At 36.2% G+C, this 26,577-nt stretch overlaps 1 protein-coding gene across 14 annotated transcripts in view; it reads right to left on the reverse strand.

Annotated features, from left to right (window-relative positions):
- VPS13B (vacuolar protein sorting 13 homolog B) overlaps positions 1-26,577 on the reverse strand; it is a 1,048,068-nt gene that overhangs the window by 445,185 nt on the left and 576,306 nt on the right. For 12 of the 14 annotated variants that reach the window (XR_011966588.1, XM_072606881.1, XM_072606871.1 and 9 more), the window contains 2 exons: positions 25,233-25,641; positions 15,107-15,218 (listed from right to left, as the gene is read on the reverse strand). Coding sequence is in view for 13 of the 14 variants with exons in the window: in XM_072606881.1 (XP_072462982.1) it covers positions 15,107-15,218; positions 25,233-25,641 (521 nt within the window). In the remaining variant the exon portion in view is untranslated. Of the gene's footprint in view, positions 1-11,269; positions 11,317-15,106; positions 15,219-25,232; positions 25,642-26,391; positions 26,413-26,577 lie in introns of those variants that run through there. The other 2 variants (XM_072606872.1, XM_072606874.1) reach the window with 2 other exon arrangements.

Raw genomic sequence — 26,577 nt, forward strand, 5'->3', positions numbered from 1 at the left:
ATACCATCAGGCCACTAGTATTTATCAAGTGCCTGCTACGTGCCAGTCATTGTGCTAAGTGCTAGAGCTACAAAGAAGGGCAAAAACATGGTCCATGTTCTCAAGGAGTTCACAAAGTAATGGGGGAGAAAACATAAAAGTAACTAGGTAAATGTAAGTTATATAAGGAGTAGTAAAATTTAGAGTTAATTATTTTAATTCATTTCTATGTAACAAACATTTTATTAAGTATTAATTATGTGCAAGATCTGGTGCTATTGCCAGAGGATACAACTATAAGAACAAGAGTCTTTGCCCTTGCAGAGTTGGCATTTTTCTTTGTTGGGGATAGGGTGACAGTGGTGATGGTAGTAGTAAGAAGTCATGGAGAAGATGTAAAATGTACAAATAGAAGTAAATACAAGTTGTTTTAAGGAGGCAGAAAATATTAACAAATAGATATGATGAGAAGGGGTTTCATCAATAGGCTTGTACTGGAAGCTTTTGTAGGAGCTGCCAAAGCTTCTACTCTACTGACACAGCCTTTGAAAAGGAATTTAGAGGATAGATCATACCTATGATATTATACAGTATATGGTAAGTATCTTTTGGGTGGTACTGATAGAAAGTACTATTGAAGTTCCAAGAAGAACATATTATGAGAGTGTTTCATACAGGAAATAAGATTTTAACTAGGTCCAGAAGAATGGGCAGAATTTTGGTCAGCAAAATAGGGAAGAGGATGGGATTGAAGGCATCAAGAAATCAATTAATGGTCATTTATTAAATACTGAATATGTGCCAGGCATAGTACTACAATGTGATGAGGTTATTCTGGGAAAGAGGAATAGTATGAGCAAACATTTCAGTCAGTAAGTCAACAAGCATTTTGTTAAGTGCCCACTATATGCTAGGACAGAGAAAATTCAACTGGGGAAATGTTATAGTTATTAGATATATTGAGCTGAAGCAAAGTGTTCATGAAGGAAGGAAGAGGAGACAAAGATCCCAGGATCACAGATCTAGTGTTAGAAAGTGCTCAGAGATTATCTAGCTTAACTTTTTCATTTGCATGTGGGGAAGGTGATAGATTAATCAAAGAAATAAAATGACTTCTTAAGATTGCATAGGCAGAGAGTGACCTCATACCAGACTGTGAAAGGTACCCTGAATGACAGACTAAGGAGTTTGTAATTTATCCTGTCAGTCTTGGGGAATCATCAAAGACTTCTGAACAGGAGAATGGCATGACAAAAATGGTGTACCAGAATGGATAATGCAAGAATTAAATATGGAATGGAAAGCTGGTCTTGGGAGTAGGAGAGAGCAGGCTTTGAGTTCTTGAAACTTGCTCACCTACCGGAAACTTTCTTCTGCAATTTCCCTATATCAATGAAATCCCAGGTCCACACCCAAATAGCCAAAAGCTTATATTGAATTTTCAGTGATTTTTGCCTTCAATGTTCAGTTTCCACTTCCTGTTATTACTCAAGGTATATGCTAGAGGCTAATAAAGACATATTTTTCAGCATATTTAAAGGCAGAATAATTTTCTGACATATTATTTATATTTGAAGATTTCAATATAAAATAAACTGGACAAATCTTGGCTCAAAAATACTATACAGAATTCTATTGATTCTTGAAGGACAAGGACTTCTGTATCTATGATGGAGCACATTTTGATGGCTCAGTAATTAGTTGCTAGGTTTATAAAAGAAAGATAGGTCTGATTCCCTTCCAACTGATGCCATCTGTAGTTCTTGTTTAGATGGATGTATGAATAAACAATCTGAAAATGACAGACTTATAGAGCTGGAAGGGAACTAAGTGGTGTCTTCTAGTCCACCTGAAAAGAATCCTAATAAGTGGTCATGGAGACTCTGCTTGAAGACCTCCAATGACAGATACCTATCACCTTTCAAGACAGACCATTCCCTTAGAGTCAGCTCTAATTGTCAAGTTGTTTTTCATTTACTTGTATAAACTTGAAATTGTCTTCTCTTCAACTTCGATCCATTACTTCGGTACTATAATCTGTGGCCAAACAGAATGAGTAAAATCCTTCTACAAGAGTCCTCCAAATACTGAACACATTTATCACATCTTAATTCTCCTCTTAGCCTGCCTATATGCCCCTTTATCAGATCCTCATATAACCTAAATTCAAGGTACTTCATCATCTTGGTCTCCCAGTCCTCAAAATGTCATGCCAAGAACTCTAAACAATACTCTAGAGGAGTTCTGATGAGGACATAGAGTACAGTGAGACTATCACCTCCTTATTTCTGGAAGCTATTCATCTCTTAATTCAGCCTAAAATGATATTAGTTTTTTTGCTGCCACATCATCATACATTAACTAAAACCCTTAGATATTTTTTTCCAGACCAAGTGCTATCTAACCATGCCTCCTTGATTGTGAAGTTTATTTTCTGAATCCCAAAGATATTTTATATTTATTCCTATTTAATTTAATCTTATTAAGGTTCATTTAAAAGCCTATCAAGGTCTCCTGAGATCTTGCTTTTGAAAACCAGTATTAAGTGCCATTTGAAAATTAGATAGGCATGCCATCTCTGACCTTATTAATGTCACTGATAAAAAAGTTAACAGTTACTGAGCCAACTACAGATTCCTGGGGTACCCAAGTATAGACCTCCTGTGAAATTGACATTGAACCATTAACAATTACTCTGAGTCTGGTCTTTAAAGCTCCAAACACATCTAGTTCATATTTCTGCCTTTTCCACAATAAAAAGAGATAATTTATCAAATTCGTTACTAAAAAATGAAAAAATTCTTTTAATTTAGCAATTGTGTAATCTTGACAAAAAGAGAAATAAAAAAAATCTGGAATGATCTATTCTTGATGAATCTACCCTGATTCTTTGTAATCACTCCCTTTCTTGTTAGATGTTCAGTAAAGGGCTCTCAAATGCTATCTAACAAGGAAGGAAGTGATTAGGAAGAACCCAGGTGCAGAGGTAGTTCTCATTACAGAGCACACAGATCCTCTGTGGTGCCTCCTCTGGAAACATTTAACATTCTTTACTCTTTGTCTCTGACATAGAATTGCCATGTGCTATAGAAATCATTCAACCTACCAGTGCTCCAGGCAGCTTTCTAAGAGAGTGAGTCACAGAGAAAGTGCCAATATGCATGGGTAAAGAAAGATCCTCACTCTGCCCTGAAGAAATCTGGTCTGGGCCTCTCACAGGCTTCTCTCTCACTTTGCTCTTGCCACTCATAAACCATCAATCATCCAGTCTGGTTAATGACTCCTCTATGGTACTCCTCAACTGCCCTTTGTATTTACAGGGCTAGCACCTTCACACCTTCACCCTAGACTGTAGTTATAACAGTCCCCCCACTCTCCCACTTGCCCCTGTCTAGAGCAGCTCCACAAAACTGCCCATACCATCTTCCTAAGCAGAAACCTCACCTTGTCACCTCCACACAAAACTTCCAAAGTACTGCTCTCCTTATCTAGATATTTTAAGATCTTCATAGACTGGTCTGAACCTGTCTGAGGTAGCTGAAGAAGAAGTGGACAGAATTCAAATCTAGCCTCACTAGTTGTGCGACCTTGAGCAAATCACTTAATCTCAGTCTACCTTAGTTTCTTCAACTCTGAATTGAGGATAATAACAGTACCGACCTCCCAGAGTTGTTGTGAGGATCAAATGAGATAAAATTTGTAAAATGCTTAACACAGCATCGGGCACATAGTAGGTGCCAGATAAATGCTTACTCTCTTTCCTTCTATCTTGCCAAAATGCACTATTCCCTTTCATATGCTCTACATTCTAGTCATTTTGGTCCACTTGACTTTTCCTGAAACAATCATTTTGGGTTATCCACCAAGTCCACGATGCATTCATTCCCTATTCATCTCTTTGCCATTAAAGAGTCCTTGGTTTCCATTAAGGCTCAGCTCAGATAACCGCCTTCTATGGAAGACTTTCTTGCTTTCCCTAGTTGTTAGTATTCTCTATCCTCCTTCCAACTATTATTGTATCTATTTATCTCTTTACACATTGGATCCACAAACAGCATGGCTACAGTATCGTAGAGTAGAAAGACCAGAGACTCTGAAATCAGAGGACCTGGTTTCATGTTGCACCACTGTCAGTCACTTGCCCACTTCAACTTCAGTCACATAATCATTCTAGGCTTCTTTCCTCCTCTGTAAGAGTGCCTCCACGGCATTAAGATTGCCAGAAGAGGGTGGATGACACAAACAGCTTGAAGTCATGAGATTGACATTTTGGGAGACCAAATAAGAATGTAAGAATTTTAAGTGGGAAGAGACTTCAGCAGCCACTTGACCCAACTCAATTGTCATGAAGAATCCTCAATATACCTGACAAATGGAAGAATTAGTATTGCCCAGAGAGTTAGGAACTATAAAGGTACAATAACAAGGTAAGGGGAAATCTTAAAAGTTACTGAAGTCTTATGAGGTAATTCTGCATAGGTATCACATAGGCCTTTATGTACACAATGCATCCCCTTCCTAGCTCCATTTTTGTAACACCTCTTTGTGTCAGATGGTGTCCTTGATGATAGATTAGTTCCAGCTCTTTAGCTGATAGAGTTGGTGGGTAATACTGGTATTTAAGCCCTCAAGAATCTTCCCCTACACACAGAAACAAATTCTTAACTTCAAATATGGGATTCTAGACCTATGACATGTATTCTTCTCTTAATGCTATGTAGATTAAGTCCTTTCTCCTCAACTTCAGAACTTGTGATAGTACCTATGTCATCTATATTTAGCAATGGACTTGAACAAATTTTCTTGGCCAAATATTGAGGCACATGAACTGAAGTTCTCCAGTTCTTTGAAAACAGATTTTTGTGCATGGTAAGTGCCAAATAAGTATTTGTGGATTTGATATTGTTTCCTCCATGTTTTGAATATTTTTATTTTACTTTATTTAAAAACAATTTTCTTAAGGCCATGAAATTCTCTATATTTAGCAAGATATGTTTAATTATCTTAAAATTTTATAAACAAGAAAAACTTCAGCATTCAGACTGCTTACCTACAGGGTTTGATGGAGAAAATGATAAAAAAGAATGATGGAAGGAAAATAATAAAGTAAAATGAATGCAAAAAAGGAGTAAATTTAAAATGAAAGGGAAGCAGAAACTTAGGAAAAGAAATGAAGAAATGAAGGAAGTAGATAGGAAGAGAAGGAAGAAAAAATGGAGGAGGGGAGGAAAAGAGAAGTGAGAAGAAAAGAACAGAGAAAGAAGATGAGGAACAGAATAAAAAAGCACTAAAAGGGACAAAAGAAAGGAAGATGGGGAGGTAGGGAGACTAAATTTTTCTTTCTAGTAAATGGTTATTGAGGACCCAATGTCTACTCATACTCAAAAAAGTATTCAATTTTAATAACTTGCTTGTTTTATGTTTTGATTTTTAAAAGTAAATAACAAGTCAAAGACATAGAAGTTTTCCCCTCACATTTCTTTCAAGAGTGTTACTTGTTAAGACTGGTCAACTGATTGTCACTCCAACATACTTTATGCGTTCCTACTTCCACTCTTGTGTTCACCCCATTCCCTTAAGCTTTCCCATTCTTCTAAGTCTCTAAATATTATCCATCTTCCAAAGGTCATCTCAAATGAGTTAGGGCTCCTCAGTCAAGCCTTCCCTGATGATCCCAGCTGAACTTCAGGAGCTATTTATTCTTACCATTCACTTGACACTTAAGTTTGATGCTGGCACTTATGTCACAGAATTACAAAATCTCAGAGCTATTTCAGGACCATCAATGCCATCTATTCCAACCCTATCTGAGTAGGAATTATTCTCTTTATAATATTTGTGATGAGCCATGACTCAGTCTTTTCTTGAAGATATTAAGTGTGGCAGGACCAGCTGCTAGCCTAAGACACTTTGGAAAGTTCTAATTTTATTCTACATAATAAGCGTATTGGTTGGGGATTGCAAAAGGAGAGCAAGGACTGTACTTTATTTCTTCTCTGTTCTCCTCTCAGAATCAAATACAACACCTTGTACATGGTAAACAGTCAATAAATATTTTGATCAACTGATTCAGCATTAAGATTATACACAATTGATTAGAACTTTATAAAGAGAACACAGACAAGACTGGAGACAGAAGTGTGGAGCAGGCACAATGGCTCCAGCATGTGAATAAAACGTGCCTCTATTTCCGGATTTATCTTCTGAGGCAAGGGACACCACACTTATTGAGGTTTGAGTTTTCTCCTCTGTAAAGTGACAGAAATGGATTCGAAGACATTCAAAGGTCTCTCTCAAATCTAAAATTAAATAATTCTACAATAATAATAAGCAAATAATAACTGCTATTATCATCAGTGTTACTATAGCTAACACTTCTATAGCACATACTATATGTCAAGCACTGTGCTAAGCTATTTATTATCTCATTTGCATACCTAACATCACATTTAAGGCAAACAGAATATAAGGAAAATAAAAGAAAAAACTTCTTAAGATATACAAATGTCCAGAAGTAGAATGGACTTCCCTAGGAAGGAGTGAGTTCCTCATCATTGGAAATCTTCAAGTGGAAAATGAATTGATTACTTCTTAGAGATTTTCATAAAGGACTGTTCCTGCTCAGGTATGGTTTGGATCAGGCAACTTCTAAGCCTTTTTACTAACTCTCAGATTCCATGATGAGGGACAATATAAAGAATCACTGAAATGACCAATCTCATCTATCCAATTCAGGTATATTTATCTGATAGAAACTATGAAGGGAGGGAGGGAAATGTTGACCCACTGTCTTGATCAGCATGTGTAAGTATTGAACTACTGTTAATAACAAGTAATATTGCCCTGTGGTTGATGGTGGTGGAAAACTGAAAGCACTTTTCATTTTCAGAGAACATTTCCTTTATACTTGCATAACTAAAATTTTCTTATTCATATCAACAAAAATCACAATAGTTATGAAACTTATACAAGATTAAAGAGAAAATTAGGCAAGGTTTACAAGTACAGAAATGGTGGTATGCTGAAAATATGTAACAGGATGAAGTGGCCTAAAGAATGCAAGGAAAACTCTTCATTTTTTAAACTTTTCAACTAAAAATGTATGCTCCTTAAAGGAATAGACAACTAGTATCCCTCTCATTTTTTTCTGTCAGGCTTTCCTTCTCCCTTTTCACTCACCTCTGGTGGCTTACTTCTCCTATGGCTGTCATTTCCTCCTGCAGTTCCTTCCTTTGCTTGTGTTCTGTCCTCCTCTCTATGTTGGCCTACCATTCTTTTTTATTCATTCCCCTTTATATGGCTAAAGCAGCTGAAACAACATAACGATGCTGGTGGAGGTCAGAATGGACAAGCTTGTGGGCCAACAACAATATATTAATTAGGATTTATTTTTTAAGTTAAGTTTTGAGAATTTGTGAATTGACTCAGGATACATTCAAATATATGGAATACCAAACAATGTGGGATGGAGATAGGGAATAACTTGGTTGAACTATGGCAAAAGCATACATTTTGCAGCACTAAAATTGTAAAAGTGAAAAATGTAAGCCTTACGTAATTGAAATAGCTTTTAAAATGGATATGGTTTAGTGGTGCTTATTGTTAAAGCAGCACTGGAAAGATACACTAAGTCAAGGCTTATAAGAATAAACAATTATGCCTTTGTTAACCTGGTTCAGGTTTCTAGCAGCGTCAGCCATTTGTTTCTTTAGTCCTTTAAAGTGCTTGATTAGTTAAGTCTGTTTGCCTACAAGAAGCTTTCAATTAAACATTCCTAAAATTAAATTTCAATGGAAAATGAGGTTTGTGAATTTTTATAGAAAATGTGACCACAACAAAGAGAGGATACATGAACTGTATCCCATAGGCTACATGCCAATACAGGAGAACCTTATTATAAAAAGGAGTGTTATTTCATATACCCCAAACCCAATCATGCTGTTCTACACAACTGAACAACTGAAAAAAGCAAAATCTTTACATGACATGTCCAGTTTATACTGTTATTCTCTGGCCTTCCACACCATTATAATGGATTTTAGCTATCTAGGCAAGTTGTAATTTTAAAAAAATAAGTAAAAATAAGATGTTATTAGGATTTACATGAAGATACCTATATTAACTCTAAAAGAGTTAATATTTTGCTGATATATCTATAACAAGTAGGTCAACCACATAGTTACCTAAAACGAACAAGTCAAAGCCCAATGATAAATTCCAAATAAAGTGTGGATTTGAAAATTTTTAGAAACATACTTCATATTCCAAAACACATTTGAAAGACAGAGAGGATTTACAATAAGATTTTCTGATTATCCTTTCTTCCAAACTTCTTTCTATAATAAAGTCAAGAAAAGCATATAAAAAAAAACTGTCATCTCATATAAGGTTCCCACCTCTCCTCAAAATATAAAAATCATTAGTTTAGTCATTAACTAAGACAATATATATTCTAAATGTAGTACAAGACTCAATTTTTGAATAAATCATCTCCTTAGAATAAATAGGAGAGAGGTTTCTATTATTAATTCAGAGTTTAGGGGAAGAAATGGGAACATATGAAGAAAACAATATAACAATTAAAATATTGTCTAAAGTAATGCATTTCTCTTTTTTTAATTATAAAATCACATGAGCTGAATTCTCCTCTTGCATTCCAATAAGTAATGTAATTTGTTTGAAATAATAAATCTGTGAACCCTGAAGTGGAAAGGGCCTATTGGACTTCTGACACCCGGAATTGAGGAAGATGAATTAAGGATGGAAAATTTACAATAAAAACTGATGCCATTTTCCTAAGGGCTGTGGTTAACAGAACTTACCATATAAGGAATTAAGAGAAGAAATCTTATTCAATAATAACATTTTCTATGGTATTTCAGGTGGTAATGACTATTGCTGAATTCTATATTTGAAGGAAAAAATATTTATCAACCCCAAACAAGTAAATCAAATTTAGTCCTTTCCATTTTACAAGCAAACTTGAAGAGGACGATTTAACCTTCCTAGGTACCTACCTACGTTCTTTCGTCCTCCCTTGTTCTTTTATGTAAATAGCACATAGAGCAAAACCTCTTACTGGCTCTGTTTTCCCCGACATTATCTAGTCCGTTACGTGACGTTCAGCAGCGCGCCAAGTTCTACAATGAATCCTTACCCTGTTTTATTTATATAGTGCTTTGGTCTGTCCACAGCAAACTTTCCCTCCATCAAATAAGTCTTCATGGATAGTCTCATTTGCATACACAGTAAACAGTATGAATACTGTAACTGTACTCTCAACATGTAACTCATTAAGGATTTTGGAGAAAATGAACACTTTCTATCTAGTCAAGGTACATAAGTCAGCATTTATTTGCCTTTCAGTTTTAGATCATTACATTTACTTTCTCATTTATGATGGAAACTACTAATAAGATAAAACATCTTTTAAAACTTTACTTCTTGAAATCATCAAAATTGAATTTACATTCAATTCAATTCTAATATTTGTGAAATAAATTGGATTGGTTAGGAACTATAAATTTCAGCACTTTAGATAAACTTAGTTCACTGTTTATTCACAAAAATGTTGAGATGTAGTTTATCATTTCTGGTCAAATTCTATTCCATTTTAATTAGTCAAAGACTGGAACTGGCATAGGGACTGGATCTGTGATTCCACTGAGATTTCTAGGTAAGGAAACTATCAGTGCAAGTCAGTTCCTTCTCTACAACTTATCACCTAAGAGAGCTCGAAAAAGCACTCCTTTGTAAAGGATCCCACAGACACTATGTATCACACTTGATCTCCGGTCTTCCTGGCTTTGAGACCAGTTAGCTTGCTATTCACTACAGCACAATGCCTCTCTTGATTGTTCAAAAGCGAATATAACAAAGTCCATGCATTCAGACTGGAAATGGTGGGTTTTGTGATGATTTTGCTCTTAATATAATTTGTGATAACTTTCTCAACAAATTATGTACTTGCTAATGTTTACCTACCTGTTTACTTGGCAAAATAAAATAAAAAACATTAACACTTTCTTTCAGCAAGGTTTACTGTGGTCAGACAATCACAATGTAAAAACAATGGAGTTAATGCTTTATATCAAATGTTCCCAATGTAATGGGAAAATTTGCCCCCAAATCTGTTAGTAAGATACACAAATTGTTGTTCATTCAAATGGTTATTAAGATCAGAAAAATGTTAAAGGCCAAGAAAGCCAGAATGAGAAGCACTCCAGATAACAAGACAATAGTTAGTCTCCAAACCATCATGGACAAAACGTGTCAGATACCAGCTTGTTTTACTGTCTTCCATTAACAAACAAGGAGAAATAGAGTGTGTGGCTGGAAGCCAGGAATGGAAATTGAGATATGTGGCTCTTTTACTTGTCAGTTTAAACATTTCTCTAGTAAGTAAAGTGACTTAAAGCTGTTACCCTCTGGTGAAATCTGAGTTGCTTATATTAAATAAAGCCATGGCTAGATAATCCACTCTAAGAAGATATACACATTTCAAGGGGAAAAAGATACAACAGCATAGTGAAAAGTGGAAGATGAGAGCTGTGCTTTCCTCTTTGAGTATTTTCTCCACTGAAAAGTATCCTGAAGAAAATAAAATTGCAACTTGTAAATGATAATTGCTTTAGAAGTGCTTTCACTTTTGAGAACTATACTAAAATACTACAGCAGTCACATATGAAGTAAGGTAATAAAGTAATGAATCTCTAAAAAAATCATACCGGAGCATATTAACCCAAAAGGAGGCAATCATAAGAGTAGGAATAAGAATACTGGATATGAATTAAGAAGACCTATGTTCAATCTCTTTTCTGTTACCACCTGTTTGACAGTAGGCTGCTTAATTAACCTCACTTGACCTTGGTCTTAACAAAGAATCACAGATTCAGAGCTGGGATTGTAGCAACCATCTAGTCCAACTCTTTCATTGTACAGAAGATCAGTAAGTCTTTGCTCTAATTAGACCTCACCAAATTGGAGAACTGAATGAGACAACGTCCATTAAAAAATAAACAAAGAAACAATCTTCTAAAAGGTGCTACATACAAGTCACCAGTCATTTTCCAGGGAAGAGAGGTTGCCTCCTTCATAGTTATCTCCTTGAATGATTACATATACTTCTAACTTCAACCATATTGGCATTATTTGAAATGGTTCTGGAACTCCTTTACTGGAGCTGCATTCACAGTTTAGGAGCTTCATAAGAAAACCAAGTTATTTACTTTATAACTTTGTGTGGAACCACATGTGGTATTCAGCAGCTTGATTTGTTGGCATGTCTTACCTGAGGTGTGGCTTTAGAAACTGGTTGAAGGATCTGGCATGTTTGTCCTAGAGAAAAGAAAACTTATGGAGGGTATGAACTGCACTTTCAAGTACTTAGAGATATGTCATACTGGAGACACTTAGGCCCCAAAGCCTAAGCCATAGACCACTTTGTTGAAATTACAGGGATCAACACAAGAATGGACTCTTTTTTTAACCAATTAAAGCTGTCTTTCCAACAACAAATGGGAGATGGCTGTCCTCTTGACATCCATGAAACTTAACTCCACAGAGATGAAGTGATTTGCAGGTGAGCTGGGATTTGAACCCATTTCCTTTGACTTCAAGTCTAGGGCTCTTTCTCCTAAACTACACAACCTCTTAAGAATCTTGACTATATTATGAGAGACAACATAGTATAGTGGATGGAAAGTTTGGTTTTGGAGACAGGAAAACTGGCATTTAAATTCCACATCTGACATAACTGGCTGTTTGTTAGACTCTAAGCAAGTTACTAACTCACCTCTCAGCACTCTGGACAGTTCCCCAAAGTAGTGTTGGGCATGTTCCAGCAATGATATCAAAAGTCTAGTCTCCTATCCTTATCTGTACACTTATTACAGGTAGAAGAATGTTTAACACTGCTGTCAATGTTGCCAATTAATTTTTCCAAATCAGAGTCATGCAACCTGCAAGTTGCAAGGGACTCTGAGGTTCTCTGGTTTATTCTGAAACTCTCTACAACATATCCTAATGGTTCCCAAGTCTCTGCTTGAAGATTTTCAAGGCTTACTTTACACTTGTAAATCTGAAGTGATATGAAGCTTTTCCTCAGGAAGGCCCATATCAGTCATTTTGCAGTTTCTCATTTTTGCTCCTTGGTCTGCCCTCTGGGCCTAAACAAAACAAAATCCAATTCCTCTTCCACATGATAGTCCTTCAGACATTTGAAGAATGCTCCCAAGTCTTCTTGTTTCTAGGCTAAACATCACTCATTCTTTCAAATGATCATAACAAGACATGTTCTCTAGTGTCTGTCACTATCCTGTTCTCCCTGATGTGCATATACTCCTGCTTATGTCATTCCTAAAATGTAGCACCTGAAATGGAGTGTAGTACACCATATGTGGTCTGACTAATACTATTAAACTACCTTCTGTACTGGACAGTGTGTTTTCCCTACTCTTCCTTGATATTATCTTTTCCTACTCCCCTTCTTGGTTCCTCCAAATTACATCCCATGCTCTCCCTCCATCTAAGAGCACCCTTAAATGTTTACTTGGTCCAGACCTATAATGAATATATATATGTGTATATATATATATATATATATATATATATATATATATATATATATATATATAATTTATCTATATATAAAACTTGATATAGACACACACACATATAAGGTAAATTCAATTTAGTAACTTGTACCAAAGACAAACTTAAAATATAATGAACTAGGAATTCTGTATGAGAAAAATGAAAAGAATAAGTAGGCGTGGGAAGTAATTTTCTTGTCATCTGCAAAGAGCTACACAGAGAGTACTCTTACACTGTAAATGTCCCAACAAGAAAGACTTGCTTCTGGAGACATGCTGAGATTGATAATATGCTCAATTTCCAAGAAGTGACAACAGACTATCAATTTAATATAGAACTGGACCAAAAGACTTAGGCATGTATATCATTCCCTTCATCATGACTATGTGCCTAATAAAACCATCAGAAAAAGGGACCAACTTTTGTTATTATAGTTACATTTTCGCTTAAACACAGATCAGCACATTCCAATGCCATCTCTACTTCTGTCATTCTGCATGCTTTGATGCTGAAGATACATCACCTTAAATAGTGCTCAATGAGATCTTGAAACATTTTTGGCATTCCCTCATGTGTATTCTACTTGAATCTATTATTCAGAAATTGCTTTAGAAAGTAAGCTTTTTAAAAGGTGCCACTGTATGTTTTGCCCAACATCAAGTACATTCTATAGAGTGGTATATTCTGTGTATCAGCAAAGCAGAATCACGCACAACACAAGTCTTTTCCAATATGCTATTCAAATACAGCTAGCCATGAAGAAGCTATTCTTCACACCCATGTTCATATTTTGGAGCCCCACAATCATCTCACTAGTGGGTTTACACAAATCTGACATGTTCCTATCCCATTCTAGGCTGGCCTCAGTTTCTGAGGCAGGCTCTAGAAATCAACTTAGTATTATAGCACACCAGGTAATTAGTTTTGCTTCATGGAAAGGTTTTGGGCTTTGATATGGTTCCATAGATTAGTCTTTGAGAAGATTACAGTGATGAGGATAACCCTGAAACTGAGACACTCTTGTTAAAACTATAACAAGTCCTAGCCTATGCTAATTTTCCAGAGGTAAATCCAAACAGAAGTGTGTGGCTGGAACCTGCTTTAATCTAGAACAGCTCTGAATTCTCAAGAGTTAGAGGGCAGAAGGAACTAAGAGTCTAATGTACATTATCTACACAGCTGCATCCTGGTATGTGCATGGCATATACTGGCTTGTTTAATAAATGTTAGGATGATGGCTACCAGGCTATAATCTATTAAAGCACAAAAACAGCATGGTAATGGTAACACATACTATGAATATCTAATCAACCTGTGTGAAATGTTTATTCAATTTAAGCTATTCAGATGACATTCAAATCTTTCTAATAAAAATTGTATGATTCTATGAAAAATTCGTAAGAGAAGCTATTCTACTCATTTAAAGGAATAAGACTTTGTATTTAAAATTATCAGATAAACTACAAAACAAAAATGCAAATAATTACATGAGATGAAGAATCTTATAAACAACTGAAAGAGGAAAAATATTGTTTAGATGATCTTTAAGGTACAGCTTGACTTCCTAAAATTTCCAGGTTGGAAAGAGTAAAATAACTATCATTTTTTAGACAGTCATTGCTTCACAGTTATCAGAATTCTTTCTCAGAAGTAACATCTATTGTAGGAGATTCTTTTACAGAAAAAAGAGAGAGAGAAAGAGACAGAGAGAAGAAAGAGAGTAAGAGAGAAAGAGAGACAGAGAGAGAGAGAGGGAAGGAAAGGGGAGGGAGAGTGAGAGTGGAACAGAGGAGAGACAGCCACATCTGAGAAACAGACGAGCAGGAAGTAGAAGACACTTGTTCATCTGTATTTCTGCGACTTTTTTCACTTGGTATTATTTGCAACTGCACTTTCATGTCTGGGGGTAGTGCCAACTTCAGTAAGGATCATATATTATTTTTATCATACTGATTACATGTGTTCCCCAGTTTTGCTGTCCAAAGATGCTTACTGTGATTTACACATGCTTAGTGACAAACTCCAGAGCATGACATTTTCACAGAAAATGTGTTTACTGTGAAATTTCTCCTCAGAAGTGTGCTTTTCTTTACAGCTTTGATCCACATGACATCTATGGTCCTACATTTCACATAATTGCTTACATTTCCATTATGCAAACCTACTCCTAGATACAATTTGACTACAATGGGAAATGGTAGTCCTAGAACATTCCTTATATTCTTATGTGACTGGAGGTTTCATCAGATGAAGAAGATGCATGAAAACGTTTCCAATTGCACTCCTTCAGTTTCATGGTGACTCGATGCTTAGATTCTGTTATTCATCAACACTTCACAGAAAGACTATATTTGTCTGAATGAATTCTAAAAGCCACAATTGAAGAAAATCAGAAAAACCTGGCTTTGAATATCAAAAGATCCTAAACAAAAAGTATCTCTAGAGGCCCCATCGTACTGCACTTTTACAGATCAGTGCCTGTCCTCACAAAATGCAATTGCGGCTAGGCTAGACACAAAGAGAACACACTTACTGGTAAATGTCTTTCCTAAGGACAGTTCTGCTAAGTGGGTTGTCGGCTTGAGGAGCCATGGCGACAGAGCCAATCTTCAAAACCAGGGTGTCTTCTCTTGCAGCCTCAGTAACTGAAACAAAAAAAAAAAGACAAGTGAAGTCAGCCCTATAATGCTGTTTTTATGCAACAAAGCATGCAAAGGAGGCTGTTCTTTGAAAGAAAAATTCAAAATAAGTAGAGAAAAAATAACACTACAAAGGGTAGCTCTTTATAGTGCTAGACAAATCCTAGGAGATAAACCATAGTAATATCTAGCGATTTCAAAGTTGAGACTAGTGTTTTAGCACATTTTTTTTTGCCAAAACTACATAAGGATAATTCATTCTTCCTGTTCCTAAGCATTTGTGTTTTACTACAACAACTTGAAAATAATTTACTCCTACTAGTACCAGCATCAGTGGAGCCCAATATGGTGATTTTATGGGCATCTTGACCACCACTGTCATAGCTAACGCTTAGGGTTAAGTCTGGGTTCACAAAAAGGAAAGGGACAGGTTACTTGGGTTCTGAACAGTTCATAGGAAGTTTTCAGGAAAGAGAAATTTTTTGAAAGAATTCTTTAAGTTCTTTCCATAAGATACTTGGTAACATTAATTTGGTTCCTTTCTTTTGAAATTCTCTGCATTTAAAAATATTTTTCAGATTAGGAAAATGCCATATGAGGTAAATTTAGAAGTTATTACCAACTCCAAAGAGGTTAGAAAGCACCACTGTTAAGTGATAGGACAAGAAGAATCCTGCCTTTATTTTCCTTGCTTTCAAAATGCTTCTTCTACACATTTGGTTATACTTAATAATTATTTATGGCACTGAGTTAGGAAAAATTTTAATAGCATCTTTGTAAAAAATTATTAACTTTTATATTGACAGAGTTTTAAAATGAGTAAACTCTAGGTTAACAGGCCAGATCCTGATAGAGTCAGAAAGCAGGATAATAATTTGAGGAGAAAGTAGGATAATAATCTGAAGAGACAACACAAAGAAGTAGATCAACCAGCTTCAGTGATGTGTCACTATTAGGGCCTGAACAAGGGATAATTTAACCATTACTACTTTCCATGTGAACGCTGAAGCATTATCTCTAATTCACTAGCATAATTCAAAAGTCTTTTTTAAAGGCTCTGTGGAATGTATGTGGGTTTCTTGGTGAGTCTTTTAATTTTAGTTGAATTTGAGTTTGTTTCCAATGTCAAGAACAGGAGATATGTTTTCCTACTGTAGTTGCTAAAACATTAATATAACCTAAACTGTTAACATCTCAGCCTTTATGATTCTATACAGAACATATATGAATAGTGTAAAATTTGTCTCTAAGATCAGAAACCCATCCTTCAAAAATAGAGCTATAAAGAACAGACAATAAAAGATGAGAGGGATATCTTAAGTAGAGTATGCCTAAATAAGCACATGCCCAGTATTTACCAACTGTGGTACTCGAAGAATGCAGTGATCATTCAATTAATTCCAGCTGTGACTGAAGTCAAGTTAGCATAGTTTGGCTTGGATAAATCAGGAGAAGAAACTAAAAGTAGGGGGAGGTGGAGAGAGAAATTACTGAAGACAGACAAGAAGATAGATTGAAAAAAGAGTAGGGAAAGGAAAAGATGGAACTATACTTTTGGGTCAGGAAGGCATACAAGAGAGGGAAGGGGAAATACAATGGAAGAACTAGGAGTCCTATCCCTCAAGTGTTATTAAGATAATTTTCTTTGAGTAAGAAAAAAGGAAGGATCAGTCAATCAAAAGCTATTTATTGAATGTTTGCTATGCGTCAGATTCTGTGCTATCTAGGGATAAAAAGAATGGTAAGACAGTCTCTGTCCTCAAAGTGTTCAACATGCAGTGATTAGGTGCACAAAATACATACAGTGTAGATGTAACCTCAAAATGGAAAGTTTTGCGGGAAGGGGGAGGAAAAGGTGCAGTAGGTATGACAGGGATGGGAAACCTGAGAGCCTGGAGGCCACATGGTCCTCAAGTGCTGCCCTTTGACTGAATTCACATCTCATAGAACAAATTCCCTTAATAAAAGGATTTGTTTTATAAAACTTGGATTCAGTCAAAAGGCTGTACCAAAGGACTTAGAAGGCCGCATGTGGCCTCAAGGCCTTAGATGCCCTGCCCCTGACTGTGGAAGATTTGGTGAAGTCTGAGATTTGGCTGAGTCTTATAGGAAGCCAGGGAAACTAAGAAGCAGAAGTGAAGAAAAAGACCATTTATTGAATGTGGGAAGCCAGCTTAAAGACAGAGATGGGAGATGGAATAACCTGTTCAAGTTGAGCCAGTATAGCTGGAGCATAGAAGGCATGCAGTGAAATAAAATGTACAAAGCCAGGAAAGACAGAAAAAGGCCACAATGTAAGGGCTGTAAATGGCAGAAGAATTTATAATTGACAATAGAGGTAAAAGGGAGTCACTGGAGCTTACTGAGTAGGGGGCAACATGGTCAAATCTATACTCTAGGAAGCTCAATTTGGTAGCTGAATAGATAAGTTGGAATAATAAGAGACTGGAGGTAAGGAGTCCATTTATAAGCTACTGCAACAGTCCAGGTAAGAGGTAACAATTGTCTAAATTAGTGTGGTGACTACATAAGAGGAGAGAAGTGGATCCTATATATATGTACGTATGTATGTATGTATGTACATATGCAATGAGCTATCCATGTATATTGATATGTGTGTACATTTATATACACAGATATACTTATGTGTATATACATATATACATACACACATACATAAAATGAATATGAATATATATGAAATATGAAAATATATGAATGGTATAGAGGTATACAAATCCATTAAGTGAGTAAAGCTGGGAACAGTTTAATAGTTTTACCTGTAATTTGGGAAAGCAAATTTATAAGGGTTCAGAGAAGAGCTGGGGAGGAATAATCCTAAGAAAGAATGCTCCAAATGACTAATAAGAGAGAAATGTAAATTATAACAATTTTGAAGTTGTGCTCCCACATATCAGATTGTTAAAGATGACAAAAAATAAAAATGCCAAACTTTTAGGGGTTATGGGAAGAAAGGCACATTGATGCTCTCTTGGTGGACCTCGGAATTAGTCTAACCATACTGGAAAATAATTTGAGAAACAGTCAGATGGAAGAATGATAAGAAGCACTGAAATGGGTTCTTCTCCACAAACTTCTCCAAAGAGATCTAGAAGATGCACCAGACTGAATCCTGATGAGGAAATCTAGATAAAGTTACAGTGAATCCTTTTTCTAGTCCTGCTTAGCACTAGAAGAAAGACAAGGAGTTCTGTGGATAATAGAGAGATGTCAGGCCAGGAGCAGGCTGCATTGCAGAGCTTTGCAGCATCTAGGGAACAGCTTTATACCAGGAGAAAGAGGAGGCCCTAAATCCAGACCACGGTACCACAAGATCAGGGGTGGGGAACCTATGGCCTTGGGTCCACATGTAGTCCTCTAGATCATCAAGTGCAACCCTTTGACTGAATCCAAACTTTACAGAATAAACCCTTTTATTCTGTGAGGAGGACCTGTACAAGCTATGAGCTTTGTTATGCACTTCTCAGTTCTGGGTTACAGAAAATGGAAGACTGAGAAGAGGACTTAAACAGAGGAGAGGCATTCCCAGGAAAAGAGGTTCTTGACAGTATAGAAAGGAAGAAGTTCAGAATGGTTAGACCTCAGGCTCAAAGCAGGGTCTCCTTTTCAACATCTAATCCAGCCTGCAGAGGAATAACTAGAGAAAGAATCTTAAACCAAAGGGGAGTCTACAATTCTGCTGCTCTGAACCAGCAGTTTTCCATGACTAAAACCTAGGTCAGGACATTCCAGATTTCAGATCAACAGGGCAGCATTCAGATTTTGCCCCAGACCAAAGTGGTTTGGGGACACTGAAAGCTTGCAGGTCCCCCACCTGTCCCTGAGATCATAAAATGACACAACACTCAATACCAAAGGAAAGTCCAAACTTTCCCTCCAGAAGTACCACAGAGCCCAGCCTTAACATCAAATCTGAAGTCAGGAAATGGCCTGAAGAATGGGAAAAAAAAAAAAATATTCCACCACAATAGGTTATTATAGTAGGGGGAATGCTCAAGACACAAACGCAGAAGAAGACAACAATTCCAAAACATCTAAAAGCACATGGACACAGTTTAGGCACAAATTCAACCTAGAATTTTGGAAGAGATAAAGCAGGAGTATTGTGTTCTCTTTGTGAGTGGGGAGGGGGGAGAATATTTGGGGAGGGAGGTGAGAAAGAGGTTATTAGCTAACTAAAATGAAATATATACTATTCATACACATACACACATGCACACAGAGACATACACTATACAGATGCACTCAAAAGAAAACTTGAGAATTTTGGTCAACACAATGACAATCCTAATTTCTGAAGACTCATGATGAAACACATGTTGCCTGCCTCCTGAAATAGAGGTAATGAACTATGAATGTAGATTGAAACATATTTTTCTGGACATGGCAAATGAGAGGTTTTGTTTTGCTTTACTAAATGTATTTGTAGTGGGGGTTTTATTTTTTCTTATGGGGGCAAGGGAAGGGAACTAGGAAGGGGAGAAGGCTGATTTTTGTTTGAAAAAATAAAATAAAATTTAATTTAAAAAAATTTGGAGCTATATTATAAAATTCATTAAAGTTGACATTTCCCCTCAGTCAGTTATTGGATACATACCCTAAGGGGATCAAAGATAGAAGAAAAAGTCCCAAATGTGGATAAATGGGAAAACATTTATTAAGAACTTACTGTACAACAGAGACTGTACTAGGGGCTAGGGATACACAAACAAAAATGAAAAAGTCCCTGTCCTCAAGAACTTATAATCTAATGAAAGAAACAACATGTATACATATAAGTATGGGCAAAATAAATGTAAATTTAAGGTGATTAAATACAAGGAAATTGGGGAGTGAGGACACTAACACTCCTAATGTGTTCAATTTTGGATTGTAGACACTTAATAAACACTTATTCACTTAACTTTACTTGTTGACTAGATGAGATACTGATACACTAGAGAATGTCCAGAAAAGGTCATCCAAGCTGGTGAAAGGCCTCTACATAATATTCTTTTGAGGATTAGATGAAGGAAATGGGGATGTTTACCCTAGAGAAGAAAACACTAGGGGATCATGATTACTCTACTTGGTCCAAAAGGGCAGAAGTAGGACTTAATATGTGGAAACTTCAAAAAGAAAAATTAAGAGTTTATATAAGGAAACAATTCTTCAGAGTTATCTGAGTGGAGTGGGTTATCTCCAGAGGGAATGGAGTCCTCTTCTCTAGAGGTCTTCAAGGAAAGGCTGGATGATCTCTTTGTCAGGCATGTTACAGAGGAGCTTGCTTAGATATGGATTGGATTAAATTATCTCTTATAACTCTGAAACTGTGTCAGTGTTTTCTTTCTTTTCTTTATAGGATATTCTTTTAATGATATTGGTGTTTTAAGAACAAAGCAACATGAGTATTTTAGGTTAAAACATATTCATTTTTGTCAAAGTTGATATTTCAAAATAGTGCTTGTCCTTTTTTTCTTTTTTTAAATCATCCAGCTTTTGCTTGAAGACATTTAGGTTAAACATCCTGAGTTCTTTCTTTTCATTCTATGATGGTATGTTTCTGTCAATTATTGGTCATCAATCTTTAATGAGAAACAGTATTTTTTGTACCTACAACTTTAAACGATCTGTAGAAAGCTTTGAGCATTCACAAAGAGCCAAGTTTTATGCCAGAGGGGGCCCCAATAAATTGGTTGCTCACTTCTGTCTGAAGTGATCGGATTTTGGTGAACAGGTTGGGAGAACACCCTTTTCTCTTCAGGATAAGTTAACAGTTTAAGTAAAGCATAGGCACAGAAGAACCTTAAACTACTGAAAGTGGTAAATGAGGTGACTTGATAGTAACTTATAAATGGTGACTATAAAATAGAGACCAATCCCACAAGCCACACATACAAAGGGGTAAAATATGCATCCTTTTGTCCCCAGATCGATCTCTATTAAGAGCTCCACAGACAGCCAAATTTCCTGCCAAAGGGGGTCCCAACAAGTCATTAGTACAGCTGAGTCACTCAACAAGGAAAATTTGATCCACATGTGAAATAATGTCTTGGTGCCAAAATTAAGTACTTGGGCATGTAAATAGCACCTAGTGTGTAGCCCCAGCAGCTCTCCAATAAGTGCTCGGGATATGCTCAGGCATATGCTCAGGCATCTTAATTTGTGAATTATTCTAAAAGTATCAAGGAAAGAACAGCTTTTAAAAATAATGCAACTAATATTAAGGTTTGATTCTGCAATTAACACCTATTTTGCTGATGGATTTTTCTCATTATTTTAGATAATAATAAAACTGCAAAGGGATACCAGTAATTTTTGGAGTATGGAGCATGTGTCAGTGTTTTTGTAATTATTATGTTAAGCAGACCTATACAAATGGCAATGTAAATCAGAAAATGAAGAGACAATTGGATAAAAAAAAAAAGATATGCAGATTGTTTTGTCTTCTAATTTAGAATGAAAACAAAATGATGCAGCACAACTTCAGATACCCATTGTTTGTTTTGAAAACAAAATGAATTTTATTGCGAAGTAGTTCTCTATTTCCTGCACTGTCATGTAAGTGTTGTCAACACCTGTTAAGACTAAGCTCCCACTTAGTGAAGAGCAGGTAGTAGATGACCAGAAAATGTTACCATCATATTTAGGAAGGGGAAGCAGGGCCAGGGTGTTTGTGGTGGAAAATAAACATATATATAGCAAGCACCTACTATGTGCTAAGCACTTTTTACCAATATTATGTCACTTGATTTATGACTAGAAAATTTATGAGTATTTCTGGATCACGGTGAAATGATTTCATTACTGTCTACAAAGAATGTTCATAAATAGCTTTCTGATTAGTTTCTGCATGCATTCATTCACTGATCAAATCTTTATTTGGAATTATGTGCAATAATACACTTTGAGATGTGCTTACTAAATACCCAGCATCTCCTAGGCAACAGTTTTCAAATGCCTTTAGAGAGCCAATTTCTCTTCATGTTTTCTATATTTCAAAACAATTTTCTCTAAGACATTGATGACAATTTATTCTCTAGTACAAAGTTTGGAAAATACCTATTGTGTTGTATTGGGTACATGCCAGAACATTTGAGAAATCTGAATGTTTCAGTTTAAGATGCAAAAATCTGAAACTTCTCTTTTTTGCTTTCAAGTATAAAACTTTATTTTAGAATTTACAAAGTGGGTGATTTCAGAATGCTTAGTATAGGTAACTTTCTGGAAATGACATTTAGTCATTAAAAATCTTAACTTTTAGATTCATTAAAATCTTAACTAGGTTCTTAAAAATGTGGCTAGCATGAGTGCTATTTAATTCTAATTTCCATTCAAATGGTGAATTTCTCTGCCTCAGTTTTAATGAAATACAGCTAAAAACAGTGCAACATCATGCTATTTATTGCTTTAATGGGATATCCTAGAATCTTTTCCCCAAAGAATGATAAACCTTCCCTGCCAAAAAAGCCAAACTACTTCGGTTTTCTTGCTGTCTTTTCTCTATTCTCAGCTGGAAAATTGTAGAAGTTACTGGCTACAAAGTAAAGCGAATAAACTCTGCCTGTTTGCATCTATCTCCACTTGGATTATGAGAAAATGTTTCTATTAATTTCAAATTGTTTCCTTATGGAACTACATTGTGTGTTACCATATATAAAATTCTTTACCTGTGTGATTGCACTGTACATTAATGTAATATCAACAATGTTAACATAAGCAATTAAATTAGCAAATTCTAGAGACAAATAAACATGCATAGAGTAAGGGTCACTGCATCTGCAAAATAAAGGCAATGCCCACAATTCACAGATGAACTCATCGTTATTTAACAAAGGCCTATAACTTCATATGGGCAAAAGCTGTGGCCAATCTGAATTTCACCTGACAATGATCTATCTACTTTAACATATGGTTTACGGAAGACCTCCATTTTTGAAAATGAAGGCTGCAAATATTTGCAAGTGTCCCAATCTAATGTACAACGTATAGACTGACAATCAATTGAAATCTAAACACCTTCATAATTCAGGAATGATGAAACTAGTTAGAAAGCCTCCTACAGATAACAAAGGGCTCTATATTTGGAAAATCATTACCATAAACCTCGCTGATGTTTTTTTTGTGACAGATGCAACAGAAAGACACTGAGAACAACAGGGGAAAAAGAGGGTATGTCAGTGATGCCTTGACACTTATTATGAGATGCCTATGGTAGGTCTGTCTGCTCATTTTAAACTCACCTATCACACACACACACAGACACACACACACATACACACCTCAGGCAGTACATCACAGCTTTATGCTATCTTTGCTAGTGCATTACAGGAGAACAATGTAATCAAAACATCTTAGAGCATGAAGGGAACCAAAGAATGGTATAGCAACTAAAATGGTGGCATTAGAGTGAGGAAATTCTGAATTTAAATCTTACATCATACAAATATTAGAAGTGTGGTCTTGGGCAAATCACTTACGTCCTAGGTTTCCTCATCTCTAAATACATATGGGTTAAACTAAGTGGCCTCTAAAATTTCTTTTAAATTTGCTCTAAATTTATGATCCTATGAGGTCATCCTGCTAAGTCACCTTGTTTCACTTGTTGAAAACTGAAACTCAGGGAGTCTAAGTGACTTGAACCTGGTGCCTTGGGTAGGACTTGCAACTAAGCCTCTCCCAATAGTGCTCTTTCTTCCAGAACACATTGCTGTTTGATTCTTCTCCTCTGCCTACCTATGACTTCCACCTAGCTCTTTCAGGTTCTTCCACTGATAAGCTTAGAGAGCTAGAAATTAACAGCTGGAGAAGATGGGGTAGTCAGCTGGTACAGTAGATGGACCTCTGGTCCTGGAGCCTGGAACAGCTGAGTTCAAATTCAACTTCCAGTACTGGAATCATCAATTTAATATAATGGATTCTTTAGCAATCCAGTGGGAAAATGAGATGAAGTTGTACACACTGAAGTGCCCTCATATCTAGATCAGTGTTTTGTACAAAGCAGACATTGCTTTGTTGAATGAATGGCAAATTACTTATTTGTGTGCACAATTAAGACATTTAATTTTTCTCATTTTTACTACTACTATATTGCACTGCCATTTTTGGTCAACTCATAAAAATATGTGTGTGTGTGTGTGTGTGTGTGTGTGTGTGTGTGTGTGTGTGTGTATGTATGTGTGTATGTGTATGTAGGTAAAATCTAACCTCTGGAATAAAGAAAAAGGATGAGACAAAGGATTCTGGGAAGATGGAGGAGTAGGTCAGAAAATTCCAAGCTCTCCAGATTTCTTCCCCAAATTAGATAAAACAGCATCTCAGAGCTACCAGGGCAATAAAAATAAATAAGAGTAGGGTCAGAACAGTGGTCCTCCTAGAATAATAGGAGAAGACATGAAGAAAAACTCCAGAATGAGGTTTGGTCCTGTGAAGAATTAACATGTACAGGAAAGTTCCACTTAAACAGCAAGTCATGAGCCCTGGGGTTAGGAGCCTACCTCACTCCAGCCATAGGGAGTTTTACCCCCAGGACAGTGAGGGGAGCTGGGCATCTGAGCTGGGAAAGATTGAGAAAACCTCTGCGACAAGGAATGCCAGACCCAGCTGTGTTGTGGAGACTTGGTTCTGGGTGAGAAGGAACCAGCACAGGCCCAGTGAGTGTAGAAGCAGTGGGGTGGGGACTCAGCAGGCTGTGGGCACTTACTGAGGCTGGAGATCTTGGCTTCAGTTCCAGGTCAGAGGGAAGAACTGAAAGTGGATCTGAGGTCAGAGATGCCATCCCCCATGCCCCAGGGTTAGAGGTGATTACAAAAATTAAGCTGCTACAAATTTTTTAAAAAATGTACAGGCAAAAGAGAAAGAATTCAACCATCCCCAGAGCAGGATGCTGAGTGTACCCAGATTATACAACAAAATGGCCAAGAAAATTAACAGAAAGATAAGACAATAAGAAAGGTAGCTGTGAAAGAGAAAGGGTTAAAATAAAATTCATATAGACTCATAAGATTCTGTATGTATTACCTCCAACAGCAGGCTGCATTTCCTCAGTTTTGGGGAAAAAAACTCTGATTATACTAGTGTTGATATAGATCAAAGGCAGGTTGCGGGAGGTCAGAGTGTGAGTTCTCATGGGCTGACCCGGAGATTTTCTTTTCACCTGTTGAGTTCTTGGTAGTTTTGCTTGAAAAATGCTTGCAATTGCATTAAGTAAAGGAAAACAGAGAACAACATCAAATGCTTGTGCAGAAAGGAGAATCTCATGAAGAAAGTGAGGTGAGCCATCCGTTAAGCCTTCACATAACTTAGGGGAACTTTTTCGGTCACTCCTTGATGTTAACTTATGCCGGACATTTTTGGTTACCGCTTTTGTATATGTAAGAGAGAGAAATCCATGCTGCTGATGTGAGCCATCTAAAAGTTTTGAAGTTGTCTGTCTCAAAAAAAAAAAAAAAAAAAAAAAAAAAAAAAAAAAAAAAAAGGAAATCATAGTGAAAATTCTGTTAGAAGAAAAGCTTGAATATTTCCAAATAGAGAACAATAGCTATTAGCTTTCTGCTTTCATTTTTATTTCTAATTCACCTTAAACATCCTTTTACCGCATCTCATTATTTACTGAATTCCCCTAGAAAAGGTTTCTTACCATAGTGTAGTACACTATTAAATTTGTATAATCTGACTTCAATATGCCAATGCATCTGTGATTTTGAGGATCCTATTTCCTTAAATAGGATAAAAAGAATAAGGTCTTCAAGAATAGGTGCTATCACAGGACTCAGAGTTGGAAGGAATCTTAGAGACTGTTGAATTCATCTCCCTCATTTTACAGATGAGAAAAAGTGAGGCCTAGAGAGACAGAGAGTGACTTGGTGAAAGTCACACAACTGACAGAATTTTTTGAATTATATGGTGAAGACTGGATATTGTAAAAAGCAGTATCATTAATGGGAAACAGAGTGAGCTCTCAAAGATTCACAACACTAGAGCTACTCTAGTAGCTCTAGTACTACTCTAGTAGTATTTTATATCTTCCCTTCTGCCATTTAAATTCTGAATAAGGAATCTTCCTTAGATGCCATGTGACAACATTAATAAATAAATTAAAAATAAATTAATAAAGTATTTAAAATTTTATCCTTAACAATCATTATTCTCCATGTTAGTACCTGCCATATATCGCTAGTAACTTGCTAGTGAATCATATCTGTAAGACAAGGAGAAGAGATTTTTCTTTTCAGTTATGGTGATGAAATTATATTGAATTACCTTGCCTGCTTCCTTTCTGAGCAAAAGTATGTATTTACAAAGTGGATGACTGGACAAAGAATGATGGCTGAGGTTATAGGAAAAAAAAGATTTTCCTAAAGGT

Source organism: Notamacropus eugenii, chromosome 4 (assembly GCF_028372415.1).
Source record: "Notamacropus eugenii isolate mMacEug1 chromosome 4, mMacEug1.pri_v2, whole genome shotgun sequence".
Taxonomy (NCBI): domain Eukaryota; kingdom Metazoa; phylum Chordata; class Mammalia; order Diprotodontia; family Macropodidae; genus Notamacropus; species Notamacropus eugenii.